At 39.6% G+C, this 19,900-nt stretch overlaps 2 protein-coding genes across 5 annotated transcripts in view; one reads left to right on the top strand and one right to left on the bottom strand.

Moving 5' to 3' along the window:
• HIBCH (3-hydroxyisobutyryl-CoA hydrolase) overlaps nt 1–5,231 on the bottom strand; it is an 87,977-nt gene extending 82,746 nt beyond the window's left edge. For 2 of the 4 annotated variants that reach the window (XM_060152454.1, XM_060152451.1), the window contains exon 1: nt 5,079–5,231. In XM_060152454.1, the coding sequence (XP_060008437.1) occupies nt 5,079–5,113 (35 nt within the window). In that variant the 5' untranslated portion in view covers nt 5,114–5,231. Of the gene's footprint in view, nt 1–438; nt 536–5,078 lie in introns of all 4 variants that reach the window. The other 2 variants (XM_060152452.1, XM_060152450.1) reach the window with 2 other exon arrangements.
• Nucleotides 5,232–13,670: 8,439 nt separating this feature from the next.
• The window catches only part of INPP1 (inositol polyphosphate-1-phosphatase), a 31,266-nt gene continuing 25,036 nt past the window's right edge, over nt 13,671–19,900 (top strand). The window contains exon 1 of the mRNA XM_060152449.1: nt 13,671–13,690. The gene's annotated coding sequence lies outside the window, so the exon portion shown is untranslated. The remainder of the gene's footprint in view (nt 13,691–19,900) is intronic.

The following is a 19,900-nucleotide window of genomic DNA, read 5'->3' as shown; positions in this document are numbered from 1 at the left end:
AAAGGGCAATATGACCAGTGTTACCACTTGTAACCACATTCTAGTTGACTGAATTCATAAAAATATTTGTAATCTAACTTACTTTTCAGAATTTGTATTACTTTCATTTTCTATTACATTCAAATTGAATACTACTACAAAAAAAGAGGAAAATCACTAATTTAAGTCAGTCACACTTCACATTCCTGGACTAGCGTATTTTGAATTTGCCTTACCACAAGTAAAATATTCTTATCCTAAACCAGTAATTCCACAACTAGTCTGCACAGTAGAATCACTTGGGACTACTGTAAACATTCCAAAGCCCCAGTCACATCCAAGACCAATTATCAAACTCTGGAGATGGGACACAGACATAGATATTTTGTTTGAAGCTCCCCAAAAGATTCCAAAGTTCAGACAAGTTGTCATTAAAATCAATACTTTATAAAAATTAACCTGGGGGGCTTCCCTGGTGGTCCAGTGGTTAAGACTTCGCCTTCCAAAGCAGCGGGTGCGGGTTCAATTTCTGGTCAGGGAGCTAAGATGCCACATGCTTCTCGGCCAAAAAACCAAAACATAAAACAGAAGCAATATTGTAACAAATTCAATAAAGACTTTAAAAATGATCCACTTCAAAAAAAAAAAAGTTAACCTGAAGTGACAGATTCTTATTTAGGGGTATTTTTAAAATAGAGATTTCATATAGACTTTTAAAATCTAAACTATACTTACCCTGAAGCACCACTTCTAAAATTTTTTTCAACTTAACTCAAAAAACTTCCTAAAAGAAAAATTAAGTATCAAAAAATTTAAGCACTAATTTCTTTAGATCCAGAATAACTTTGAATTCCTTAACGGCCAATACCCAAATGCCAGTTGAAGGCTAATGAGGATGCTGCCAGATTGGCAGGTTTCATGTAACAGTTTAAGTACTACCTGCAGCATAAAGAATAAACAAAGAGAAACACAAGGCCTGGCTTCAAGTCCCAGTTTTATATATGAGATAGAATTTTATTTCACTCAGAAAAGTTAATGTAAACCTACCAAACGCAAGTTTGAACCACTGTGTATGGCATTTACAGGTCAAAAAAAATCTCTCGACGAGTTACTATAAAGCAAAATAGAAAACAAACCGAAGTACAACTAAGTTCCCTGCCAGATTCTATACAATCATATTCCTTCTATATGTTCCGATTTATGCTCAGCTATTATTTAAAATCTGGTATTAACTTTTATATCTCAGAAATGTATTTGCATGTTCAGAGTCTCCAAGTAATTCTGAATTTATGGTCTCTTTCCTTCCTTTTGACTCCCAAAGTGCCATCTGGTGGAAGGGAAGAGACATGCACATTACAGCTACTACTAATTTACTAATTCACTTTATCAGGCTTATTTCCTTCAGGTGATGGTCAACTTGGCTGCTTGCAGCAGTTGTTCTGAAAGTGTGGTTCCTAGACCTACACAATCAGTTTACCTGGGAACCTGTCAGAAATGCAAATGCTTCGCCCCATTCCACACCTACTGAATCAGACACTGTGGGGTAAGGCTCACAAATCTATTTTTAACAAACCCTCCAGGTGATCCTCATACTTGCTAAAAACGACTGTCTTAGAAGGATGAGAACCTTATCGTTTAGAAGATTTCTGATTATCCAATAAAGCACACATGGGCTTACAAAATTAACTTTTCATTAAACTGTTTCAGATGACAATATAATAAAAATAGTACTTAATGAAGATTATTACAGCAGAACTAGGCATGGTAGAATGTGAATAGAACAGAAAATCAAGTCCAAGGCCAAGTAACTCAGGCATGAACTGATGAACACCAGCTGTGGAAACAAGGCAATGATTTACTGAGTTATTAAGAAGTAAAAATTCAATGGAAAAGAAAAAGAATTATGCCAAAAACGACTACAAGATTTCATGCCAGGAGAGCTAAGAGAAATAGGTACTGAAAAGCTTGGGAAGGAAACTAGCTGGTTTGTAGGATGAAATATGAATTCCATTTTGAATTTGAGGTTGTAATGAGACCTAAGTAGAAATATTCAACAGTGAGTGGAGAAGAAAGACTGGAGTTTGAAAGAAAAGTTAGAACTAAAGACATTTCAGGAAGTCACATGTATAGACAATCACTGAGGCCTGAGAACCTCTAAGCTCTCTATGAGGAAAAAGTGAGAAAGCTACAGTTGAAAACTATGGCCTGAAGGCTGCTTGAGCCTACAAATGTGTTGTTTGGTTAGCAGTGTTTTAAAATGACAGACACTTTAAAATCAAGAGATTTCACTTAAAAACGCAGCTTTCCAGCTTTTCCAGACAAACTGGTAGTTCTGGAAACCCTGGGTCTACACTCTACAACGGCAACGACACACAGGCTGAAAAGCTGCCTTTAGAGAGAGCGTTCTCTATTGCTCACTAGCTCCCCACTAATCCCCACTGCTGCCACCTAGCCAGCACCATTCCTTCTGGGCATCTGCATTTGGGTTTGTGACTGTTCGGCTGAAAAATAATAAAAATAACAGCGAATCAAATATTGAGCCTTCAGAAACAACTACACAGAAGTAAAAGAAAGAGAAGACAGGCAGCCCAAGAAGCAAACCAAAACAATATAGTTCAGCACAACACAGAGGAGATGAAGAAGGGAATAAACACTATTAACAGCTTAAAGATCAGTCTCTTTGAAGTGGCTCCCTGAGCCCCTCTTCCTTTCTAAACCTGGCTCTCTTTTCCTTTAAGACACTTAACAGACTTGATAACTAGGTATTACTTTTGTTTAAATATTTGTTTCTCATCTGATCTCCTCGAACTTCAATGACCTGAAGTTAAAAACAATAAGAACAAGTAGTCCAGGGACTTCCCTGGCAGTCCAGTGGTTAAGAATTCGCCTTCCAATGCAGGGGGTGTGGGTTCGACCCTTGGGATCCCTGGTGGGGGAGCTAAGATCCCACATGCCTCACAGCCAAAAAATCAAAACATAAAACAGAAGCAATATTGTAACAAATTCAATAAAGACTTTAAAAATGGTCTACATCAAAAAAACTTTTAAAAAAAAAAAAAGAACAAGTAGTCCAGGTTGGCTACAGGATAACAGATGTGCCTAGAACACTATCTCCCAGGAGCTATAACAGGACAGTAAGTATTGTTGAATTCATGAACTAAACTGGGGCCTAATCTTTGAAACCCAGGCTGGGAACTTTTTATTTAATTCCATAGGTAGGAGAACACCTCTAAGAGCTTTTGAGCAGAGGAATGGAAGGCACTGAAGTAAACTTCAGCAAGGTTAATCTGGCAGTCATGTGCAGAACCTATTCAAATTGAGAAGAGATAAGTCCATTAATCAAGTTTCTGCAAAAAGAACAAGTGATAAATGAGAGGAATGTTCAAATTCAAATCAGCAGGAAGAGATAAGGATTGGGAGTGTGGGAGAACTTAGATAACTTTAGGAATCTAGAAGAATAGATAGTGCTATGAAGTTGAAAGTGCAGAGGAGGAATAAGGGTTGCACTTATGTGCAAATGTATATTTGAGGTGCAAAAGAGACATTCAGGTGGTTGTGACTAGTACTAGAGCTCAGGATAAATCAAGGTTAGACATACAAATTTGAGAGCTATCTTCAGAGAGAGGTACTTTACTGGGGAACTACAACAATAACAAAAAATTCGAAGGGCTGTATTGGCACTAGGGCAAGATAAGTAGTGGGGAGTGGTAGTAGGAAAGCAAGACAGTGACAGAAAAGCCAAGGGAAGCCAGGGTTCAAGGACTGCCCAACAATGTCAACCACAGCACAGGGGCCCTAGTTCCTCTCAGAAAACTGTGGCACCCTGTTCCTTAGTACATTTGTAATTAGGCTGTCAAGACTGGATGATACTGGCCTCAGGTCTCTGCTTTGCCAGGGTAATACCCACTCCAGGGCTGGCCCTGGAAAAGGCATCTCCAATCAAAGCCCCCAAACCAGTCCAGGACTCGCCTAATCAGTCTGCACCTTGCAACTGCGCGTGCAACAAAGCCAATCTGAACTCTGGGAATGACAGATTCTTTCCCAAGTCAGTTAATTTTGTTAACTTTGTTAACAAAGTTAACATGTCTTCCCAATTTGTTTCTCAATTAACGCGGTATTTGCTCACAGCTTCAAAAAAGCATCAGCACTGATTATATGTACCGATTTTCTTTATATCTGCCAAGTTCCTCTGTGAGCTGGTTAGAGGCACAGAGACAACTAATTTCAAGGTATTAAAAAAAAAAAAACAACGAAGAAGAAAAGCAACTCTTCGATTTTTCTTCAAATACTGAATAACCAAGTGCATGGATACAAGGTTAAAACAACTAGACACATTGCCCTAAAACTGAAACTATTCTTAAATCAAAAAACCACTCCCATCCCTTTGCCCTAAAGAAAAATCCAAGACTAAAACCCCCCAGGAATTTCAGCTGTGAGGCAATTAGCCGGTTCTCCCTTCAAGCAGCCTGAGCTGAAACCTGGTAATGCATGGGGGCAGGCGGTAGGCCTCAAGACTGCTCCAGCCTAACTTCCTACAGTGATTGCTACCAGATTTCCTCAGCTGAGCTCAAGCTGCATTGAGTAGCACTTTCAAAAGTTAAACACGTTTGCACACATACTCCCCCAAGCCAAGCTGTGAGGCCGCAACACTCGCCTCAAAGTTCCAGACAGCTGCACTAACGCTGGAACTACGCGACACAGCTGAACAACAATCACACCACAAGCACAGATAACAACTGGCAAAGCACGAGCGTTTGTTAGCAGCACAAAACATGCCACAAAATTCCCCCAAGGTGAAACCCTGCGTGTCCCCCAAACTTACTCAACTTTGAAAAAGGAAAGAAACGGGGGTCAAGTCTGCATTAAGGGCCAGAGAGGCAGAAAACGAAGGTGATGCTGCAAAGAAGGTGCTAGAAGGAGTGACACCGAGACCCAGAAGAGGGCTGAGGGTGGTCCAGGCGGGTCGGGACTCGGGTCTGAGAGCTGCGCCTCCAAGGGCGACTCGAAACGTCAAGGCCAGCCAGTCCCCACCGCCCTGACCTTTTCCACCCGGGCGAGCGCAGCCGATGAACCTGCCCTTAGACCGCTCGCTCACTCACCTCGACATGAGTCTCCACATCTCCCGCAGCCCCATCGCCAAAACACTCGAACCTAAACCAACCCCGACCCGGCAGCCCGCTCGCTTGGCTCTTCACGCCACACGTCAGACCCGCCCACCGCCGCCCGGCGCCGCCAGACACAGACTGCAAGTCCTCCAGAGGGCTAGAGAGGCCTAGGGCACGACTTTACCGCGGCGCGTCGCTGAGGGGCGGGGCGAGAGCCACATACTGAGGAAATGGTCGAGGGAGATGGGAGGTGGGAAGGGGCGTGGCCTGGGGAGGGGCGGAGCCGGGGTGCAGGCGGTGGGCGAGGCGGGGCAGGGCTGAAGGAGAGGTCAGAGAGCAGAGGCGGGCTGAACCGGAGGGAAGAGTTTGCTCGCTTGGGGCTCTCCTGGGAAAAACCCAAGTGACCTAGACAGCTTAGTTTGACTAGCAGAGACTGACAGGAAATACTTTTCTGGAATCTTAAGATTTTTTTAAAACTAAGAATGTAAACTTGGGACATCCCTGGCGGTCCAGTGGTTAAGACTCCGCTCTTCCACTGCAAGGGGCAGGGGTTGCATCCCTGGTTGAGGAACTAAGATCCCGCATGCCCTACGGTGCGGCCAAACAACATTTAAAAAGTAAACTTAGTATTCTTTTTTTTTTTTTTTGGCTGTGGTGTGCGGCTTGCGGGATCTTAGTTCCCCAACCAGGGATCGAACCACTGGACCGCCAGGGAAGTCCCTAAGATTAGTATTCTATTCTGAGAATCAAGCAGATGAAATACACGTGATAAAAGGAGGACATTTACTGTAATTTATTCCTAGCCTAACACAGCAGAATTTCTTTCATATTAGGATTGAGATATTTCCGGTTTTTTGGAAAAGTTATAGTTCCCCAATCTTCCTTAATGACAGACAAGAATTGTCTCCTTAAGAGGTGATATATATGTCTTCAACTAAACTAAAAATTACTGTTATCAGCAAAAGCATAAAATTGCATCTAGAAAGTAGCCTACTCTTTAATGAAACAAATTTAACTCAACCACTAGTATCAACTATTATGTAGATACAGAAGAATGTTCCTCTGCATCCAGATACACCCAGATGTCCAGCAGCAAACATTTCATCACCACTGAACCACTGACACATTTATCAGGAAGGAGGAATTCAGGGAAGAATTTCAGAGAGAGGGAATTTAAAGGAGTTAGCCTTAGCAAGTTAACATCTGAGAATATACTGTCAAGCCTTTGGTCAAAAATTACCTTTCTACCTAGTCAAATATAATTATCCAAATACCCATTGAACAGAGGGCAAACTGGCATCACAGAAAGAACTCCTGACCTACAATTCAGTTTTTAACCTGCTGTGGGAAATTGCTTTTTGACATCACCCTCATTCAGCGTGCACAAAAAATGAACAATCATCAGCATGGTTTACTGGAAAGACCAAGGGCTTTCCTGCAAGCCCAAGATTAAAATCTTCCCTGTCCCCCTAGCTTCATGTGTGTGTAACCTGTGTCTCACAAGGCCCCATGCTTAGACGGAATCTGCCTTTGGTTTAATGCTCTGCTTGTAATAAATTTTGAACAAGGGACTCTGCATTTTCATTTTGCACTAAGCCCCACAAGTTATGTCGGTCCTGACCTGCCTTTAGCACACTCATTTAGTGTGCTAGTTTAGTGAATAGTTTAGTGAATTTGGGCAAATTATGTAACCCAGGACCTTTCTCAAAAATGTTTGTATTATTTTGGACTAAGAATTCTAGTTGCAGACAATCCATAGAATGGGAAACAAATCTGCAAATGATATATTTGATAAGGAGCCAGTATCTACAATATGTAAAGAACTATTACAACTCAATAATAAAAAACAGCAAATAGCCCTATTTTTTAGATGGACGATGGATTGAAAAGACAGTTCTCCTGGGACTTCCCTGGTGGCACATTGGGTAAGAATCTGCCTGCCAATGCTGGGGCACGTGTTCAATCCCTGGTCTGGGAAGATCCCACATGCTGCAGAGCAACTAAGCCCCTGCACCACAACAACTGAAGCCCACGCGCCTAGAGCCTGTGCTCCGCAGCAAGAGAAGCCACCGCAACGAGAAGCCCGTGCACCGCAACGAAGAGTAGCCCCCACTCACCACAACTAGAGAAAGCCCACGTGCAGCAACAAAGACCCAACACAGCCAAAAATAAATAAATAAATTTATGGAAAAAAAATGACAGTTCTCCAAAGAAGATGTACAAATGATCAATAATCATATGACAAGGTGCTCAACATGCTTGGCCATCAGGGAAGTGCCAATCAAGACCAAGATAAGATATGACTTCGCACCTACTAGGATGGCTATCAAAAAGACAGAGAATAACAGGTGTTGGTGGAGAATTTGGAATCCTGAATACACTGGTGGTAGGAATGTAAAATGCTATGGCCATTTCAGAAAAAAAGTCTGACAGTCCCTCAAATGGTTAAACATAGAGTTACCATGAGACCTAGCAATTCCTCTCCTGGATATACACCCAAGAGAAATGAAAACATAATCCACACAAATCTTTATAGGAGCATTATTCATAATCACTAAAAAGTTGGCCCATATGTCTAACTGGTGGATTTTTTTAAGTGATATAGCCACACAATAAAATATTATTTGACAATAAAAAGAAATGAACTGCTGATACAAGCTACCACATGGATGAACTTTGAAAACCCTGCAAAGTGAAAAGAAGCTAGCCACAATCAACCATATTTTGTATGATTCCATTAATATGAGTGTCTAGAATAAGCAAATGTATAGAGACAGTTTTGTGCTGTCAGTCTTTTAAATTTTATCCTGCTGGTGTGTGTATAGTATTATCTCATTGTGGTTTTCATTTACATTTCCCTTGTATCTAATGATATTGAACACTTTTTCGTATACTTATTATCTTCTTTTGTAAAGTGGCTGTTCAAATCTCTTGCTCATTTTTAAATTGGGTCATCTTTTTATTAAGGTTTGATGCAATAATTATCAATTACTGTTACAAATTACCCCAAGTTTAGCAGTTTAAAACAACAAACATTTCTTATCTCTCTGATTCTGAGACTTAGGAATCAGAGAGAGGCTTAGCTTGGTGGTTCTGGCTTAGAGTCTTTGCTGAGGTTGCAGTCAAGGTGTTGGCTGGGACCGCGGTCATCTGAATGCTCAACTGGGGCAGAAGGACCCAGTTCCAAACTCACTGACAAGCTTGTTGGCAGCCTTCAGTCCCTCGCCCTAGGGGCTTCTCCATAGGGCTGCTCACAATATAGCAGCTGGCTTCTTCCAGAGTAAGTGATCCAAAAGAGAGAACCACCAAGATGGAAGCCACCATATCTCTTATAACTTAATCTTGGAAGTGATGTACCATCACTACTGCCTTATTCTATAGGTCACACATACTACCCCAGTACAGTGTGGGAGGGGACTACACCCACCAGGGTGTGAATACTAGGAGGCAAGGATCATTGAGGGCAGTTTGGAGGCTGGCTACCACTCTTTTTTTTTTTTTGGCTGCATTGGGTCTTCGTTGCTGCACACGGGCTTTCTCTAGTTGAGGCAAGCGGGGGCTACTCTTCGTTGTGGTGCGCGGGTTTATTGAGGTGGCTTCTCTTTTTGTGGAGCACGGGCTCTAGGGTAAGCGGGCTCAGTAGTTGTAGCTCGTGGGCTCTAGAGTGCAGGCTCAGAAGTTGTGGTGTGTGGGCTTTGTTGCTCCGCAGCATGTGGGATCTTCCCAGACCAGGGATTGAACCTGTGTCCCCTGCATTGGCACACAGATTCTCAACCACTGTGCCACCAGGGAAGTCCCTGGCTACCACTCTTGAATAGTTTTTTCTTCTCTCATTGCCAATCAGTCATCGAGGCATACCAATTATTTCTTTGAAACATCTCTCAGATTTGCCCACTCCTCTTAACACCCCGCTGCTACCATTCTAGTACCCACATGTAATTCATTCCAGATCTAGCCTCTCTTCTCTCTCACATCCTTCAATTCACTCTGTATTTTACTGATAACAAATCTTCCTAGGATGCCACTTTTGACTTTTTATTTAGCTGCTAAAAACTCTCACAGTTGTCTATAGCTATATTGTTCAACCTCAGACACAAGTGACCATCGAGCACTTCAAATGTGTCTAGTACAACTGAGGAACTGAATTAATTTAAATTTAACAACTGAACCAGTACTTTTAAAAAAATTTTCTTTTAAATATTGATTACATATGAGCCACATCTGGGTGCTCTTTCTTTTCATTGCCTTCTTTCTTTGGTCACGTGGAATCTCACACAGACTTGTGGAATGTCTGCTTCTCTCTTGGTGCTTTATATAGTCACTGAAGGCCTATTATGATCCAGGTGCTATGTTAGGTGTTGGGCCCTGCAGCCTTGGAGGTTACATGGTGCTGTGGAAGCACATAGCAGGACCACCTGTCATCGTCTAAGAATCAGAGAAGGCCACTCAGAAGAACTGACTGTTCTAGATATAGGAAAACTCTGCACAGATGAAACAAAACATGACTCCAGCATTCTGATAGTGGCAAGGAGTGACAGGATGGTATCAGATCACAAAGGGTCTATGAAGCTACCTTACGGGTATTTAAGCAGAAACATGACAAAATCAGATTTTAATTCTATCAGTATCACTTTGAAACATGGCCAGTTTGTCTGGCTCCCCACATCCTTTCCTATATCTTTTCTACACCTTCATACTAACTTGACTTTTAAGAGGTTTTGACTTGCCTTGGTTTGTTTGAGCCCAACTCTGCTTCGTGACAGCATCTCACAATATCGCTTTTAAATCATTACTTATTTACTTATTCATTTTCTTTTGTCAAACTTACTAACTGGCCCATCTGTTTCTCATTTTCTGAACTCAGCATAACAATCTGATTAGCCTGGTTTAACTTTTTTGAGCTATAAATGGGTCACCTTGGATCATGAGGTCCTGGGGTTTAACCATCTATTTGGATACTGGGGATGTTTATGAGTTCCAAGATTAGGTGGGTTTGGCAGGCAATGATGGGTTCTTTCTCAGATCATCAACCAGTATCCATGCCCAGTGTACTGATTCAAAGAACAGCTGATAAAGATAGGAGCATTAATAAAATAGGAAATTTCAAAAACAAAGATGGTTTCTGTTAGAAAAAAATGTGTATGTGTATGCATAGAAACATTCTAGAAGAATATATACCCAAAATGTTAGCAGCAGTTATCCTTGGCTGGTGGTGGAAATAGCGGAGACTCATTACTTCTCTATTATTATTTATATTTTCTATTGTTTCTCTTGAGAGTAAATAATTGTTTTGTAACAAAAATAAAAGTGATTTTTAAGGACATAAAAAATATTACAGGGCTTCCCTGGTGGCGCAGTGGTTAAGAATTGCCTGCCAATGCAGGGGACACAGGTTCGATCCCTGGTCGGGGAAGATCACACATGCTGCGGAGCAACTAAGCCCACGCACCACAACTACTGAGCCTGCGTGCCACAACTACTGAAGCCTGTGCACCTAGAGCCTGTGCTCCACAACAAGAGAAGCCACCGCAATGAGAAGCCCACGCACCGCAACAAAGAGTAGCCCCCGCTCGCCACAACTAGAGAAATCCTGCGCACAGCAACAAAGACCCAACGCAGCCAAAAATAAATAAATAAAATAAATTTATTTTTTAAAAAATTACACAAAACCTACCACATTTTTCTTTATAGATAATTCTCAAAATACTTTTGGGGTGAGTTTTTTCTTTACTACATGCACTGGGTTTCTAGTAAGTTGCCACCAGGTGATGAATGTATTGCATCAAAGAAGATTGAAAGGCTTACGTTTTTCCATAAGGTGGTGCCTCCAAAACAGATTTCTTACAAAAAAACTTTCATACATTGCTTGATTTTGCATGCAAAACTGTGTCCTTAATAATTAAAATTAAAATACATGTATAACTCTTACATACACAGCATAAGATATAACATTGATATTATAAAGTTCTGTATTTTCAAAAAATGTAAACCTTGGTACATAATAATAGTACAAATGTCTATTTGCATGTCTATTTCTTTGGAGGAGGAGAAATAAAATCAAATGACTGTCGAAATAGTATGCTTTTCCACTCATATGGGAAGACTTTGAGTCCTTTTCAGAGTCACTTTTGTACTGTTCTGGTGTTTGGTTGGTGAGGTTTGCTACAATTCTTAATGCTATGTTCACTTTCCCAATGGAAGATAAAGATAGAGGGTAAGGAAAGAGAAGATGTGAATATCAGTGTTCTGTGCAGCTGCAATGCTCAGTAACCCTCCTTTGAGACCCTGGCCTCCAAATCCTAAATTAAAAAACCAAAACAACACATCCTATGTTATTAGTGGTAAGATCAATCGAAATTTGTAAAATTTCTGCCTATATTTAGGAGCAAAATACTCACTTAAAACGAAAAGACAGTGCAAGGCAAGCCAACAATGTTTCATATGTGTTTTTAAGATTCAGGGATGAGGTAGGAAATAATTTGCAGCTGACGAAAAATTTATGGTAAATGGTAACATCGAAGATTGCTTTTTTTCAAGTTTTAAGTTGTGACTTCAACAACAACAAATAAGAGACAGCTGCTGCTGTACACTCATCTCCTCCTAGACCCTGGAGTATGTTGTGGACAAAACCTCCGTAATCACCCAGGAGATAAGACTATCTGAAGGGATGGTGGGCAGGAGACCAGAAATGTCAGTGGAGAAGTGCATGGTGACTGGGAATTAGCATCCTTTTCCTCATCTTGGTGTCAAGCAATAGTCTGCAACTTTCATTTAACTCATTGGTCCTCACAGAAGCATCAGCTGAACCACATTTGTTGCTATTTCCAAGATAAAATTTAACTGTATATGTCAGGTAATATATTTAACTTTTCTTGTGAAAAAAGGAGAGGAAAAATATCTATGACGAAAAGAACTGGGACTTCCCTGGTGGTCCAGTAGTTAAGACCCCTCACTCCCAATGCAGGGGACCCGGGTTCGATCCATGGTCAGGGAACTAGATCCTGCAAGCATGCCGAAATTAAGAAGTCCGCATGCCACAACAAAGACCCGGGCAGCCAAAATAAATAAATAAGTATGTATTTTTTTTAAGTGTTTAAAAAAAAAAGAACTATGTGAACAACAACAACAAAAACAGGAGACAAGTATATGTTCTTTCTAATTTTCCAGTGTTTTCTTCCCATTTATAACATTTCATTTGTGGAAACTCAAAATTAATCACAATAAGCAAACATTTCAGTAAACATTTCAGTGTCAGTACATTCTGTAAGAAAAAACTTGTGAAAAGCATTTAGGATCAAAAGTTCAATATCTGTGAAGACATTATGAAAGCTAAAATTATTTTTAAGTTGTGAGGTGTTAGGAGTAATAGTACAACCCCATTGGCAAAATATATTTGTCTCCTAAGATTACCTAAATAATGATGAACTTTATGTATCACAGAAGGAAGTTACCTAACAAAATAAAAACACAGTATGATTTGCATATGAGAGATCTACTTCTTGTCTCCTCTTGCCTTTCCAGTCTCTTGCTGGCTTAAGTTTTGTGGGGGTTTTTATATTTATTTATTTATTTATGGCTGCGTTGGATCTTTGTTGCTGCACGTGGCCTTTCTCTAGTTGTGGCAAGCAGGGGCTACTCTTCGTTGCAGTGTGCGGGTTTCTCATTGTGGTGGCTTCTCTTGTTGCAGAGCATGGACTCTAGGCACGCGGGCTTCAGTAGTTGTGGCACGTGGGCTCTAGAGCGCAGGCTCAGTAGTTGTGGCGCACGGGCTTAGTTGCTCCACGGCACGTGGGATCTTCCCCGACCAGGGCTCGAACCCGTGTCCCCTGCATTGGCAGGAGATTCCTAACCACTGCGCCACCAGGGAAGCCCTGGCTTAAGTTTTTACCAGAATAATTTGGTAACATGAGGTATGGAGGGTGTGGTTTTGGGAAAGAATTTGATTCTGCATATTAGATGTTTTAAACAAGCTTCTTAAAGTTCTATTTTTGAATGCCTAAGAAGTTTAAAGAATTTTAATGTGCTTTTCCCTATGAAATTAGTGTCATATTCACACTTACCATGTAATATCCAAAAGATAGATTACAAAATTAGCAGTTCTAAAAATAAACTAGGCAAATGTATTCCAAAGCAAAATACACAAAAGGAATAAGCAATGAGGATATAAATATTCAAGATAACAAAATATGCAGGAAATTGTTTTACAAACTAAAGAGTATCAGGGAGTCTCCAACATAAGTTGATTTTAGGGTCTTCCATGGATGGCTTAAGTAAACAAGAAAATATTCAGGAAAGTCTAACAATTGGAGGAAATGACTCATTGATAATATGCTTGTTCCAGAGGAAAAACTTTGTACTGAATGGCAGAGAATTCTACACCTAATCAGTAGGGGCTGGGCTGGGCAGTTTACTAAAAAAGTGTTCAGATGAAGCACAGGGGAAGTCCATCCAGAGTCCCTTCCCTGAGCTTTTTGCTCTCAGATTCCAGCTTTTAATTCCCTTGAAACAGAGGGAAACTCAGATCCTAAGTAACCATATACTTCAAGGCTTTGGCATTTATTATATTTTACATCTTGGAATTCAGTAAGCAACTCTTCTGTGGAAAGGTAAGTGAAAAAAAAAGATAATTCCTATTTTATGAAGTTTTAAGTATATGTACTACGTGTGTATGTGTTTGTGTGTATAGGGTGTGAGAGAGTAAAGATAAACACTCAGGCCTGGTGAAACTTTGTTAGAGATAAGCCTATGTTCCCATACATTGGAAAGTGCTTATAAATATATCTGCATGACTTGTTCTAGAAATTTACCCTTTGCTCTCTTGGAATCTCAGCTACATGTAGCCCTCAATACCACGCTCAAAGCTCCCTAGTTTATATAGTTTAGTAAATTTGCACTGCAATTTAAGAAAAACTCAAGGAGTTTTAAATATTCTATCACAAATGTTAAGGATTCTTCCCCCAAATCTTTAAGAAAATCATGGATATGCTTTGTTTTCATGAGAGTTGTTCAGCCTTTTCTAAGGAAAGTATAAACGAGTTATATTAGTTAATGATTTTTAAAAATTTATTTGTTTTATTTATTTATTTTTGGCTGCATTGGGTCTTTGTTGCTGCACGCAGGCTTTCTCTAGTGTCAAGCTGGGGCTACTCTTCGTTGCGGTGCACGCATTTATTGTGGTGGCTTCTCTTTTTGCAGAGCACGGGCTCTAGGGCATGTGGGCTCAGTAGTTGTGGCGCACGGGCTTAGTTGCTCCACAGCATGTGGGATCTTCCCGGACGAGGGCTCGAACTCGTGTCTCCTGCATTAGCAGGCAGGTTCTTAACCACTGCGCCACTCCTAGTTAGTGAGTTTTAAAGGAACACAAAAATAAGATTGTGCAATATGGTGCTAGGAATCTCTTACAACTAAATCAATTCAAATTTAGTTCTTGTGTGAGTAACCTACATTTTTGCCTATCTGTTAGCTACCTAATATCTTATGGTTGAGTCATTTTTACACATGCTTAATAGATGAGGTATAGGTGGCAAATGCTCCAAAACTCATAATCCAGTGAATTACAGTCAAAACCAATTTCAAGTTTCCACCAGCTGATTTCAAGCTGTGAGGTATGACAGTGGCAGGCATGCAATGTTGATCCATGTGACAACAATTGGTGACCTCAATGCTAGTTTGCTGTGACTGAGTAAAGGATATGACTGAGTCTAGGAGGTTGTGAGAGCTGCCTGCTGACACTCTGCCATCGACCCTTATGCTAGAAGCCTCGGCTAATGTGTCATTAAAAATCGTATTTCAAAGGAATATTTAATGACATGGTGAAATGCTCATATATGATGATTAAACAGCAGTTTACAAAACAGTATGCTTAGTAACATTTGTAGAAATAATATATACATAAACACACAGAGAAGATGGGAAGTTATACTCCAAAATGTTAATGGTCATAGAATTTGGTATGGGTTTTGTTTCATTCTTTATATTTTTTCATGTTTTCTCAAAGTTTCCACAACTTGTCTTCATAATGCATTACTTTTATAATAAGAAGTTAGTTAATAAATTTCATCTGAAAACATAAATATTTTGAATATTTGGAAAGAGTGAATTTTGGTGGAGAATTACCCATTTGCTATTAAAAACTTTGCCATTGGCACAGTAATCCAAAGGCAGATGAATGAAAGAAAATAGAGGACCCGATATAGCCTAGGTTATAAAAGAGCTTAATACATGATGTATTTGTCATCAGAGATTAGTGGGAAAAGGATATCTGTTCAGTAATGATGTCAGGAAAATTGGCTATTTGGATATTAGAAAAAAAATTTAGATATTTGGGTGGGGGGAAATCAGTTTAGAGCTTCTCAAAATAACTTCCAGATTATTAAAGACTTAAATCTAAAAATTCAAATAGTAAAAAATATCAGGAGAAATGTAAGTGAATATTGATCTGATCTTTGGTTTTAAAAGGATTTTCCAGGCATAAAAACAAAGATCCATAGATTTGACTACATTAAAAATTTTTAAATTTGTAAATAATAAACACCCTTCAATAAAAGGCAAACTAAGAAAATTATTCATAACAAAAGTGACAAAGGGCTGCCATACTACTATACTGTTAATTGAATTAAACAAGATAAATAGTAAGTCTCAAATATTGCTAGTTTGTGAGCTCTGTGAGGGCAGAGGCATAACTGTATTGTTTATCATTTAAATTTATTAGCATAATACCCAGATATAAGGAATTAATATGTATTGAATGAATAGAGGAGTGGTCGAACATGAAAAGGCAGCTAAAAAAAGGTGGGAAGGAAGAGGAGAAAAGGAAATACAAATGACAAATAGACGAGGAAAGAAAAACTCTCAAAAATAATAAAAATGCAATTAAAACTGTGATGAGAAATTAGGAAATGTTTTTTGTTTGTGTGTATTTGATAATAGATGCAGTAATGAGGAAAGCAACATCATTCACAGTGAAGAATGTTTTGAAGGGCAATTGGCAAAGTCATATGGTTGACCATGTAATTCTAGGAATCTAACCTAGAGAAATATAAGACACTTGATATTTATGAAGGATATATCTTCCAGACTCTTGGACTCTCCAAATCTGTATTTTCAAAATGTGGTCCAAGGGGCCCAGGAATTCTGCAGGGATGTCCTAAGTCTGCCTCAAAGATGATAAAGAAGGTTCCCCCAAATCTGTATGTGACTTTTATCTCATTTATATGTTAGGCTTGATATTTACGAATATTTTCTTATGGATTCCACTGAAAACATCAAAATTTGAACACCACTATATTGTAGTATATGATTTCTTCAATAAAATGCAATGGAGTCTTACTTCTCAAAACGTGTCTGGAGAAGTGGAGAACAATAGTCAAAATGTTACATTCCCAAACACTGGCCTCACCGTAATTCAAATTCCTGCTTCAGGAAACTTGTAAATCATTCTATAATTACCTTGCAAATAGTCAAAAGCTCAGATGTAAAATGTGAGAATACAGGGCCTGTTGCATAAGAAATAAAAGATTTGTTGTTTTTTTTTTTTTTTTTTGTCTGCGTTGGTTCTTCTTTGCGGCATGCAGGATCTTTCGTTGTGGCACGCGAGCTCTCTAGTTGGTGCGGGTTTTCTCTCTCTAGTTGTGGTGCACAGGCTCCAGAGCACGTGGGCTCTGTAGTTTGCAGCACTTGGACTCTCTAGTTGAGGCACAGGGGCTTAGTTGCCCCGCTGCATGTGGGATCTTAGGTCCCCAATCAGGGATGGGACCTGCATCCCCTGCATTGGAAGATGGATTCTTTATCACTGGACCACCAGGAAAGTCCCTCACCAGTGTTTTTTAATACATCAGTCTGTCCTAACAGGAACCAACTTTCACTTAGGTGTTTCGACAGAAGAGATTTTATTGAACTGACTATTTACATAAGTTTTGGGTTAGGTTTAGGGCTGGGTGAAGGGAAACAATTCGATGTGAAGGTACTCAGCCTCTTGCAAGAGTAAGAAGCTGTTACCACTGCTAGGACTGAAGGGATAAGGGGAGGAGATCAAATTAGCAAAGCGGTAGGGGCTGCCTTACAGGAGCCTTAGAGGCCCACAGCAGCAAAAGAGGTGGGAAGAAATACCCCAACCTTTTTCCATTTTCCACTCTCCAACCTGCTTTTGGTATCACCCACTGGTCAATCTAACGGGAAGCCAGCCGGCAAGAGAACCCAGAGAAAATAGTCTATGAAAGTGCTGCCTTCTGCGGCACAGAGTCCGGCAGAGAAGGAAGGAAAATGGATCTGGCAGACAAGTAGAAAATAACCAGCATACTTACAATAGTGAAATGCTGGGAACCCAGATGTCCAATAATAGAGGAATGCATAACTAAACGAAGGTATTAACCATTCTTCAATTAAGTAAATAATGGTAGTCAAAAGATCGTTATAAAAAAAATAGCAATAAAAGAATCATTTTGTTAGGAAAAAAAGAAGGATCATGATGTGTTCAGGGAGCACACAGAGAGAGGGGAAGTGAATTTGGGGAAGATTTTCTCAAACTGACAACTAAGGGCCTTGTTGCTGCCCAAGCAAAATTTCTTGTATTTTTACTTATTACAAAAACAATACATACTCACTATTGGAAACACATACATACAACCAAAAAAACCAAATATCTACAATCTCACTCCCACCCCAAGACCACTATCAACATCTTAGGGTGTTTATATCTTTCCAGTTCTTCTTCTATGCATATATACACATGATTATGTTGTATTGGGGATAACATAGATATTCTTTGGTAAACTGTTATTTTTCCACTTAACAAATCATGAATACTATCTCATGCAATAAATATCATTCTGAAAATTTTTTAAACATTTAAAACTTTAAAAAAACTTGTTTCACACCTGGTTGTAACTAATTTCTATCCTCAGACGTTTAGTTGCTTTATCCTTTTGACTATTACCAAATCCACTGTGATGAACTTTCTTGCAGTCAACATTGCACACATTACTAACCTCAGGCCAATTTCAGGCCACAACCAGTTTTTCTACAGCCCTCAAGCTAATAGCTTTCACATTTTTCAGGGTTAAAGAAAAAAAGCACACACACACGAAGAAGAAAAGCAAGAAAGACATATGTGGCCTGCAAAGCCTAAAGTATTTACTATCTGGACTTTTATAGAAAATATTTGTCAATCCCTGCATTATGAATTCCCAGAAATGTAATTTTTGAGTCAAAGGGTGTGAGCATTTTTGAGGCTTTTACTGCATTCTGCCAAATTGCCCTCCAGAAACATTGAAGCAATTTATGCCCTTCTCAGCACTGAGCTTGCTCATCTGCCATACATCCTGCCTCAAGGGTCGCTGGCCCAAATCACTAGCTCTATTCTTTTATTCTCAGTCAACTTGAAGGTGCATTATCATTTTACATTTTCACTTCCCTTAAAAATGTTTGGCCATTTGCATTCTACTTTCATGATTTAACTAATTTACATTTTTGCCCATTTTTAAAAACAAGGTATTTATATTTTCTTTGTAAGACCTTTTTATTAAATGAGGATGTTACTCTCTTATCTTTCATATATATTGCACATTATTGGATAATTTTTACTTGTCTTTTAATTTTACTCTATGGGCCCTTTTGATGAAAGCAGTTAAAAATTCTATAGTCAAATCTGTCACTTTTCCTTTGTAATTTTGTCCTTTGTTCCATGCTTACTCTGAGATGAAAAGCAATTCACTTATATTTTCTCCTTGTACTTTGAAGACTTTTAAAACATTTTACAATTTAAATCCTGCTCAAATTTAGTGTCTGAGAAAAGTTTTTAAAGTATGAACAGGTAAAATAATGTGAGTCCTGAAGTCATATAGCTGGGTTCAAATTTGGCCTCACCATAGGCTACATATTTGAGTAAATTACTTAACCTCTCTAAGTCACAGTTTTATTCTTTATTGAGATAACAGTAATCCTACCACAGGGTTGACATAAGAATGAACAGCTATAAAACACAAAAAGCACTTAGCCTCGTGCCATTAGCTATCATCACAGCAGCATGAGAATACTCCAGGCAAAAGAAATAACATGTATAAAGGCACAAAGGAATGAAACTAGTTTGTGCATTTAGGAAACTAGATGTGGTGTGGTAAAATGGCATGTCACGTGTGAGAGGGCAGGATTGACAGATGCGAGGGGGAGAGAGGCCTTGAAAGCCATGCCCAGAAGCTTGCTCTCGATAGAACCCGGGAGCCAGTGAAAGCTTTTAAGCAAGCAACCTATTGAGAGGTGTGATGTAGGATCATCTCCGTGGCAGCAAAGTGGAAAGTGGACCAGATTTAGCCCGTAGAGGCATATTGCTGTGTCACAAAAACAGCGGTCTCTTGTGCCACCCCCCTCTCGCCCAATTCCTGCTCCCTAGGGGCAAATTCTTTGTGCGTTCTAACTCTTCTGGTATCTGCTATCTCTTTACTTCCAAATATCAAACTGCTTCTTTTTGTTTGTTTTGTTTTATTTTTTTAACTTTTTAATTTTATATTGGAGTATAGTTGATTATGTTCAAACTATTTCTTGATCTTTCCATCATAGATAGAAATGAGACTAGATACAATTATTAGACTGATTAATAAACAATAATACAGGGGATGGACCAAAAAAATGAATCTGAGAGAGAAGACAGAATGGATCAGCTGGACTTGCTAGTGAGTGAAAGCCCGATAATGGGTTGGGGTGGGTTGTGAAGGAGGCGTTGTCTCAGTCAGAGACCATAGAAGCAGGCTGGGAGCAGAAAGATGAGTTCCGCCCGGGAGATGCAAAGTTTTAAGCATCATTTCCTGGACTATGACAAGTTG

Source organism: Lagenorhynchus albirostris, chromosome 6, assembly GCF_949774975.1.
Source record: "Lagenorhynchus albirostris chromosome 6, mLagAlb1.1, whole genome shotgun sequence".
Classification (NCBI taxonomy): domain Eukaryota; kingdom Metazoa; phylum Chordata; class Mammalia; order Artiodactyla; family Delphinidae; genus Lagenorhynchus; species Lagenorhynchus albirostris.
Note: the sequence above shows the minus strand (reverse complement) of the source record. Positions and strands in the feature narration are given on the sequence as shown.